We start from the raw sequence: 10,567 nt of genomic DNA on the forward strand, positions 1-10,567 counted from the left end.
GCAAAACTCTTATTTTTGCTAAAAAAAATTTTCTGTGTGTAGGTATCAGTTCACAAATACATGAAGAATATTTCATGATTTTGTGAACTATTTCAGGAGCACAGATATTAAATCGTAACTAATATATTAGGAATCATGAACCAGTTCACGAGGACGTAAATAATATTACTAAATTTCGTGAATTATTTAACGAGCACGGATATTGGATGTTAGGAATCATCAACCAGTTCACGAATACATGAATAATATTTTATGATTTCGTGAACTATTTCACAAAAACGAGAGGTAAGTTTTGATATTATACTAGGTATGATGAAGTAATTCATAAATACATGAATTACTTCACGAGCATGGATATTGGATCATAACTAGTATATTAGGAATAAAAAACCAGTTCACGAATACGGGAATATTATTTGATGATTTTGTGAATTATTTCACGAGCACGGATGTTGGATCATGACTAATTTATTAGAAATTTTTAATTAGTTCACGAGGATTCATGGATTCATGAACAAAATTCCGAATTTCGTGAAATAGTTCACGAGAAAATAACCAGAATATTTTGATTTTGTGAACTAATGTTTCTATATCTATGAACAACATTATGAGTCAATGTTTGGTTTTATGAATAATGTCCATAAAGTTGTGAACTAGTTCGCGTACCGAAAATCAAATTAGAAATAGTTTGGCGGAAACCGTGACTGATGTTCACACAACAAGAACAGATATTCCCACTTATAAATGCGTTATGTGGGCGTTACTGAAGGGAAATTGAACATAATTATAAAACACATCATTTTTGTTCATGGTCCTGTTTTTATAACTTAAAAAAAGTGTTTGTTCTAGAGTTCATAGCACTTCATTGACGATTTTGGGAACAATTTGTTTCCCGTGTGCATTCAACTCATAGCTGCAGTAAGTTGTCTACACAGATATGGAGAGAAATTCAAGACAAAAATCTCTTCCTTGATCTAGTCCGAGACCTCAGTCCGAATTTAGATAGTATATTGTAAGTAATTTTGTAAGTTCTAAGTAATTTTTCTTACAGATAAAAAATGAGAAGGTTTTATGCCTACGGGAGGAGCAGCTTAAAAGGAGCAACACTCCCGCGTTCCTTACTTCATAAAAAACATAATTTCCAAATTCAGATTGTTATTACTGTGAATCATAGCATTCCATAGTAGCATCATATATTAAATCGAACTACATTATATTACAAATCCTACCTGGGCAGGGGCTGGGGCATCAGAGTATCATACGAATTGAGGACTGGACGAGGGAACGTGGGTAGCCGGCCTAAGTCACTTGAAGAAAACTTCAGAAGGTTCGATAGGAGTTTGACTCACCCTTCTCAAAACAAACCATCAAGTGGGTTAAGCGATTGTATACTATTCCCCCGAAAATCATTCACCAGAAAGCCATTCCCCAGAATACCATCCCCCAGAAAATACTATTGCCCAGAAAGTCATTTCCCAGAATGTCCCATTACCACAGAATTCCATCCCCCAGAATGCACCATTTCCCAGAAAGTCATTCCCCAGAAAAGCTTTGTTTTTTTATTCATTTGACCTTTTTAACTTACTACAGGCGTGATTCGCTGGTTGGTCACTTTTGAACTGGACCGCTTTTTGGTTGGACCTCTGCTAGTTGGACCATTGTCCAACTAAAAAGCATCTTAATGTCAAACTCACCTTGACAATCAAACTGAAAATAATTAGAGATGTGAACAGAAGCATTTACACTATTAACGTCTTCTCTGGATAGTTTTGGAACGTCTGTCAGTCGGTCCAACTAACGAATCAAATTCGTTAGTTGGACATAGGCTGTGGCCCAACCAACGAATCACGACTGTACTCGGTCCCACTTCCATCAAACGATATTCTTCGCTTTCGATTCGTGCACATTCCACGCAAAATAAAATACTGAAGTGTTTTCCCCAGAAAGAACTATTGTCCAGGAAAGATGTAGAACAAATTGCAGAATCTAATACAGATGTGTTTTGAGAGACATTGGGCAACAATCATTGGAAGCGGTAGCGCCCCATCCTAGGATTCAAAAGAATGAAACAGTGTTATGTAAGTAAGATTATATGGTGAAACCAAAACTTTGTGCATTATCGAAGTAATTGAAGTGATGTGGTGTTAAGTTGCTGAGGATGAGCTGCCGAAAACCATGGCTCCTCGCAAGTAAGCCAGTTATCCATTCGCTTACCCGATTTACTCAAACATAGGAAATGATTCCTTCTTTCAAACATGAGCAGTTCGTTGAATCTTCATGAAAATGACTCTTTATGTCTGCCCAGTTCACACTTGAAGAATTGTCCCAACTTTTGAGCAAGTCTATCCTGTTCGGCATAAAGTCTTTTGGCACAACATCGTCTGACGAGACATTATATGGTAGTTGGCCATTTGACCTAACAGTCGTGTAGCATAAGCACAGACAAACAGACATAACACTACGATTAACTCCTTAAAAATGTCGATCCGTCAAACACTATACACGCTTCTAATCACTCATTTACAAATTAGTTAACCCTCAGACCAAGGAACTTTTTTACTAGTGGTCTATCTCGTATACTTGTGCATATATCAGTGGCGCCATATATTGATTACAATCGTAAATGCTATCACTGTCCCAACCAGAAATATATTCAAAATGACCGCTAACATTGGCGAAGAATTGTTTTCGAGTATTATGTCTGTTAGTGTGTGGTATAAGTACCATTTGGCATAAGGTATGAAAATACTTTCGAATGTATTTCGGGTAGATCGCACATTTGCGTACGAAACAATTCGAATGCCAAAGAAAGATAAATCTCGACAAATATATGATTACGACGTTAAAGCCAACTGTCAAAATTCACTTTCAGCGGAAATTCTGGACAAACCCTTACTCTCCAACCATAGATGTTGGTAGTAAACAAAAGAGAAAAGTTTGCTTTTTCGTTAAACGCTGTGAACTGTGCTGTCATATGTTTGTCGAGAAATGCTCTAAAAACACACCAAACCGTTTGTCAAAATGAGCATTCATTTCAATTTTAATATAGATTCAGGGAAAGTTCAAAAGAAGGAATTAACACCCATGTTTGAATAAATCGGTCAGACGAAAATATGAAAAATTTGCGTGCAAGAGTTGTTTGGCATACAAAATCAGAAAACTGCTCATGATTGAAAGAAGGAACCAATCCCTATGGTCGAGTAAACCGGTTATACGAGTGGATAACGCAGGTTTGCTTGCGAGAGGCAGCCACATTCAGCGGCATGACCTCAGCAGCTCCACACCGCATCAGTTCCTTGAATTAGGTAATGAGCAAACCTTAGGTTCCACCACAAAAAAAATGATTACGAACATTAACTTTTCTGAGGAATGGGGCATTCTGAGGTATGATTTTCTGGGGAATGGAGCATTCTGGATAATGACTTTCTAGGGAATGGTACATTCTGGGCAATGTCTTTCTGGGGAACGGTACCTTCTGGGGGATGGAATGCTGGGGATTGACTTTCTGGGGAACGGTATACAACCGGTTAAGCACGTATAGTGAAATTGTTTACCTTGTGATTGGATACTATAGTTGGAAGGAACTCTTTTATCCAGCAGAATGCGCGTAATTGTCCCTGGTTACGGTTCCGCCAAACCCCCTCTTTTCCCTTCAAAAACAACAATAAGGCGAAGGTTGCACGATAAACAATTTCGGAACTACTATAAGTCGACCAGCATACACTGGAAAAACCTTGAGCTGATGGTGGCTTAAAACAACATTACATGAATATGAAACTTCTGTTTTTGTCACCTCTTACGAAAAGTGAGTAAAGACCCAGTGAATAATTGGATCATGAATTGACCAAAGGGTCGAAGTCGCAATGATATCGAATCGAGAAAAATAGCTTTGAAAATTCGCTTCAGAAAATTAAATCGTATTTTAACAGTCTATGCATACTGCGCTTTCAAATGTATTGAAACACTTTGAAACATTACTAGTTTTCGGAAGCATAACTAAAATGTTTTATATAATAACGTTTTCGTTGATAAAATTGAAGAAAAAAAAAATATTTCGCCAAGTGTTGTTATGAAATGTTGATTAGGCCATTTTCGAGTCATCCTCTTGCTTTGACGACTCTCAATTTCGCCCTGCAGTGTCGCCAGAAAACAAATTTGTTATTCCCCCGGGGCGTAACAAGCATTTGGTTTTGGTTTAGGGCGTTTCTGTTTACGGACCTTGTAAACAATGATGCTGTTAATTTCGCCCGTGTACACTACCTTAGAAATGCAGATGCGTAACCCGCCTGGCGGTTTGTTTACAGTTGAAAGTAGGATCCGCCGTTTTGTTTTTAATTGATTTTCATGAAACGTGAAATATTTATAAATGAGCTTTTATATTCTTTATGAAGTATATTAATCAAATCTCCGTTTGTGTACATTTGTTATTAAAGCCCATTTGTCGGTTCACGATCGAATTCTTGCATCAGCTGCAGAACCGTCAAGCTGGTTTTGACATAGAAAAATAACAGTGCTATCAATATTTAAGTGGACTTCAGATTGACGTACACATTCATTAGGTTGAAAACCGCAGAATGGTCCAATTTAAAAAAAATCAACCATGAAAATCACCAAAAGGGCTCCTTAAATTTCAGAAATCGAATTCCGATTTTTGATGTCTAATGTCTCACAAATTCATGAAAGTATCACTTTATTAAAACCAGCCTTTGCTCTCGTTGACCAACGCAATGTTTCAAAAGGTCGGTCGAAACATGTGTTTTTATATGCCCAAAGACGAGCTATTCGAATTTTTCACATCAGTTTTCTTACAATATTGCGTTTCAGAATCGTCGAATAGATAGTATCGATTCCATCGCAACCCATTGATTTGCAGTCAGGCGGAGTGGTCCACAGTGGTACTCATAATTCATCTGAAGACATCATTTACCCCATCAGGGTTCAAAACAAAATTAAAGCGATCTATCGCCATTTAGCCCTATCGTTTGAAACAGGTTTGATTAAGTTCAGTTCAACCGTTACTGAATTAATGATATGGCACTATTGCACGCACACAAATTTAATTCTCAGACACACATATGAAGTATGTATATAATCTGTGAATTTTGTTATACCTGTCTAATAATAAGAAAAGTAAAAATATGTAGCAACAGATTTCTTCCACACATTTTAATCATGTAACCGGATAAGCACATCTCTTCATTTTGAACAAATGGACTGCCTGTACATGGCACACCTTCTGAGCCGCACATATCCCACCAAGAATGGTATTGCACTATACAAAGTCACCGGGTCGCACAGTTATCTTCACACAAATAGCTCTCATTTAGCATGTGAACGAAAATAGGTGCTCTCCGTTCTTCTGTAAAAAAAAAGAAAGCACTGCGTATGAGGCCTGCACTATAGCGAACTCGATTTTAACCCGAGAATCATTAGAAAAATCAACAAAACCAGCCTAACAGGCCTATAATAGGTCTACAATGTTATACCTTCCGCTGGTCGAGTAGCGTTTCTTACATCACTGGCAGGCAAAGAGAGGTGAATATGTCTACTTTTTCTTCCAGCATACTTTTTTTTACGACAACGCGAGTACGCGTTCCTGCTGCTGAAATGGCAGTGACAAGGACCATGTGATTTCGAATGCTCGTGAAGACAAACATGTGCTTTCGCTTTGAATATATGGGATAGACAAAATGAACGGGTCTACCTAAGAGCATAGACATGATTGACACATGGTCAAAGCAGTTTTCAGAAGTGGCAAGATAACAATTCGAAGTATAAATTTAAAATATTCAATAACTTACCAGTTTCATTCTCGGTCGGTGGATTAGTTGTTGCTGTGGCACTGGCTAACGACAGGGACACCCATTTCGTCTTTTTTCTGGCACCCTTCGCCATTGAGTGTGATCTGGTACTGATGCTGCTGCTTCAGTCGATGGCGCCGTTGCGAACGATAGATTCTAAGGATTTGATTTGTCTGACAGTTCTCGGCTCTGAACTTGTACAATTTTGTTCACTTACTCAATCACAGAAAAAAATATATATAAACAGTGTTTCTCTAAATATAAGCAGCCTGAGAGATGATTTTCTTTTCAGTAAGGGCACGACTAACAAAAACACTTCTTACTAGAGCCGCTTAGTCTCTGATACTATTTTTTCCCTACATGCACACACACGTATTCCCACATTCGTTGTCGTTGTTGCATAACTCTCGTGGGTTAACACTACTGCCGCGTGTGGTTGTATGAGACAACTCACGTGCCTTGTGATGTCGGCTTTAAACCTTCGTCACTAGAATGCAATCGTCACATTAGTTAAAACACTGCCAAAATTGTTCGATGGTCACTAGACGAAATCAAGAGGATCGCAACATGATGATGTTCCAGATAGACTAACAATTAAAATCGGTGCAGAATACAGACTCGTCTTCGACTCTCCTAAGTCAGTGATTCACCGGTATCGTAGCAGTCGTAGCACCACCTTCAACTTCGGATGCCAGCTTGGCGCACCGATGGCGAGGGTGGTATTTTTGTTTCCTTTTTTTCCCTTCCTCAATCAGCTGTTATGTAATTTGGAAAATGCAATCTCGTGCTCCACTGCTTTCTCTCGCTCTAGCTCACTGGCAAGGGTTTGCCAGAACAATCTCTGAACTCGGCTGATATTTTATATATGATAATCAATACAGTAGGATGTTCCACTTTTGAGCTTTCTGCTGATTGCTAATTCAAGCTCCTATCGACGATTTACACTGTTCTTTGTTTTATTATCCCTATCGCACACTCGCGACTAGCCTCGACTCGTTGATAATATATATTTCTTTTATTATATTAAATACAGCAAGTTAATTCGTCAGCTCTTTGACTTAAACCTCGTGCTGATCACTGATGCAAAACAGAGTAGTGATAGTGCTACTGGTACATGAGCACTTATTTCCGGTTACCCGGTCGGATACACGACAATAAGTCGATCGGTGTTACTGGAAAATCGATACACGTATTCCTTTATCGTGGGCAATCAGCACTACTTCCTGCTCTGGAAGCAAGAAGCACACCGCCGTCAGAAAACGATTATACAACACTTTTCCCAAACTGATGTCCACGACGACGACGACGACGAGTTGGTCCCAGCAGTGGCAACCACAATATCTTCTGGCTTAGCATGTTCGATACTAAAGTGCTATTTCAGTACCTTCGTAGCTCTTTCTCTGCTATTTTCCTCACGTTTTCTCTCGTGAAGCAACTATACCCATCTCTCACCCGTTTTCCGTTCGTTCGTTCGCTCTTTCTCTTACACTTATATTAGTGAGCATGGAAACTGTTATCTAGTGGGATGGGTAAAACCGGTAAAATTAAATCAACCTCATGGACTGGATATTGTTGTTATCGAAACTAACGCATTTTCTATTCTTTTCATCTAAATATTGGTAAGGTTATGTTATGCGCTCTCTTCTAGACTGAACGCTCTCGAGAGTATGTTGTGTTGTTCTCTCGCTCTCAGAAATACATACCGGCAAATCAAGTTAGTATGGTATAAGCAGCTCAAACCGAGTACCGTTGAATGTAAGTGCACTAGAGCTCTGTTAAAATTGGGTACCTTGTACCTACGAATTTCATCATACCGGTGCGTGGTGTTATCATGCAGCCGATGTAGAGGGTGTCGCTCCTATAATCATCTCAATGTTAAGCATCTTAAGGTTCAAGGAGCTTCGATTCACAGAAAATGAGTAAACAATAATATTGTCACTTTGCTAAGATATCAGTTTCAAAATTTGTTGATTACGAGTGTTGTGAAATGAGTATGCACAATAAAACTCGAAAAACTTTAGTATTGGTTGTGTAAGGAAGGGAAAAGACAATGGACAGCAGGATATCTTCTGTGTTATATGAAAAGAGACAGAATGAGTGAAAAAGGTAAATGTTATCATATGGCCTCAAAAGGTTTTACCCCATTTTGCACAATCTAGAAAGTTTATCATGCTGTACGGAAATATAAAAATGAAATAGATTGATTCTGTATCGATGTTGTTCGCTTTCAAGATACGACAATTTACAATTTATGGAATTTGCGTTTCGACTTTGTCTCATCAGAATTGAGCACTAGCGTTGAGCTGGATTGAGCTAAGTACCTGATCGATGATATCTCCAAATACAGTTACAATTTGTGTTCCTGAGCAAACACCTAGTCAGGTGTTAAATAGATCAAGAAAAGGAGATGAAGTCGAAACGCAAAGTCCACAATTAATTTTGGTATAGGTTTGACGTCCTTCCTGCTCAAATTTCTCAATAGGAATAAACGTATTTGTTACCATTCTATTGATATTCATTCTTACCTTTTTTATGTATATAGTTTACCTTCACACTTATTTCTTAACTAAATACCAATTTTCTTTTTATATTCCTATTCCGATAATCTTATGAAGTTTTCGATGACAGTACACAGGTGCAGTGGAGTGCACTGGTTTTGCACTTTCGACCAGACTCTACTCAAAGCTGCAAACTACCTCGGGATGCATCTATTGAAAAGCTCATTAATTGTTCCGTCTTTTTTGTTCTAGTTTTACTTTTCAGCTCTTTTGTGATTTACCTGCAAAGAACAATATGATTACGATATCCAATGTAACGCCAATCACCGGTATTGTTATAGTTATTCTTATTTATCAGTGTGCAATCGGGCTGTCTCAACAACCTATTTCTGCAGCCTGTGTGCATTAACTGTACACCTACCGTCTCATCGTTGCACTTGACAGTGTGTGCAGTAGACTGGTTCAATTTTTGACTTTTAATTCCACCAGGCTTTATTGATTCCTTTTATGACCCTTAGTAATTGTGCAAATTTTGGTACCGATCGGTTGCGTCTACGGACCCTCCAAAAATTTCAAAGTTTATATGAAAATTAGTATGGAAAATTGGTTAAAATTGAAAATAAATTCTTAAAAAATCACCTCATCATTCAATTCATGAGAACACTATATATTTCTAAAGGTATTCTTCTACTGAACACATTCGTGGAAATTGTAAGTTGGTGAAAATTCGCAGAGAAAAGTTATTAACTAAAAAAGCAGCATGACATCAAAACAAGTGGATTTTATTATTAATCATAGCAACGTTAAAAAAACGTTTCTAAAACCTTTACTTTTTAACCATGGGGTTTTAATGTTAGCGAGATCGCGGGCGAAAGTATGTGCGGATGATAACAATTGCATGTTTGCATTTGTGACGAGGTTTGTGCTATCGCGAAGGCCACGAGCGTTTATACGTTTGGAATGAGATAAGAGTATATGTAGTGTTAGTGTGTTAGTGAGTGTTAGTATGAATCTAATGTAAGATAGAGTAATAGAAGGAAACATACCAAGCCGAGTAAGGAAAAAGATCCAGAAATTAACGAGTAGCGTAAAAGCAAACTAATAGAAGTACAACAAACCACAGACTAATGAAATAGAAGGAAGAAATGTAACATGCAATCAAACTACTTAAACTCGTCTAAATGCCAGCACATTATGTTTATTCACCATTAACGACATTTGCATTCTATTATAATTTCATCGTGCTATGCTGACCAGGATTGGATGATTCACGTGTTAATCGTACCTTAATTTATCCCATCCGATTTTTCCGAGCGGATCGATTCGAATGCACCTATTGGACACCGGCAGGATTACCCACTATTCTATCATATACGCCAGTAATGCATTCATTCCCTGACCAGCTGTCACAAATAATCAGACAAACACATACATGTACATACGACTAGTACAAAATTGATACACTAGTAGGTACTAAAAACTACAATTATTACAAAACAACCACCAATAGGCTTCTACTTTTACGTCTATTTTATTAGTCTGTGCACGATGACTAAGGGCCAATTTCTTAACTCTCGGTCTCCTCCATGGACCACTATCGAGGCGTAATGCAATATCCGTATTAATTCAATCTGTCTGAGGTTCTTTAGCACTGATGCACGCAATATGCTTGATGATGTTTGCAATACCGTCAAACCCATCAACCTAGGAGTAGGATTTGGTACTGCGATCATATTTCGGATAAATTTTGTTTGAGTGAAAACCAATCGAAACATTGATTGATAACAAATAGAGCAGAGTTCATCGCGATGTCAATTTTGATAACAATGTAAATTCTGCTTGGCAATGCGTTGTGTGGCTATAGCCAGAACACTATTGTGTGGTAGTCCAATTCGGTATAGAGTGCAATATTTGTTTTATATTTAATATATGCTGATCCTTGCGCAACTGAGGTATATGAAACATTATCTTCTAAACGTGATGAAACCACTACGTCACCGTTTAACATGGCAGATTTATACATAATTAGAATTATTCTTCACCAATTTATGAACTTCTATAGGCTTCGTTTTCTGCTCCATATGGTTTTCATATCAAAATAAGCACACAATTCTGTAATATTTCAGCTTATCATGAAACAATTCGCTTGCTAACAAACAAGCAATTAAATGCTTGACTTTTAACAGAATATCACAAGTTTAAAATGTCACGATTAAATAATTTTCCGTATAACATTCCCGAAATTGCACACCACGCGACGGCCATCGT

At 37.8% G+C, this 10,567-nt stretch overlaps 1 protein-coding gene across 3 annotated transcripts in view; it reads right to left on the reverse strand.

Annotated features, from left to right (window-relative positions):
- LOC131688517 (uncharacterized) overlaps positions 1-10,567 on the reverse strand; it is a 37,413-nt gene extending 26,846 nt beyond the window's left edge. The window contains exons 1-2 of one of the 3 annotated variants that reach the window (XM_058972816.1): positions 10,342-10,567; positions 5,802-6,070 (exon numbers count right to left, since the gene is read on the reverse strand). In XM_058972816.1, the coding sequence (XP_058828799.1) occupies positions 5,802-5,895 (94 nt within the window). In that variant the 5' untranslated portion in view covers positions 5,896-6,070; positions 10,342-10,567. Of the gene's footprint in view, positions 1-5,801; positions 6,343-10,341 lie in introns of all 3 variants that reach the window. The other 2 variants (XM_058972815.1, XM_058972814.1) reach the window with 2 other exon arrangements.

The sequence above is a fragment of the Topomyia yanbarensis genome, chromosome 3, assembly GCF_030247195.1.
Source record: "Topomyia yanbarensis strain Yona2022 chromosome 3, ASM3024719v1, whole genome shotgun sequence".
NCBI lineage: Eukaryota > Metazoa > Arthropoda > Insecta > Diptera > Culicidae > Topomyia > Topomyia yanbarensis.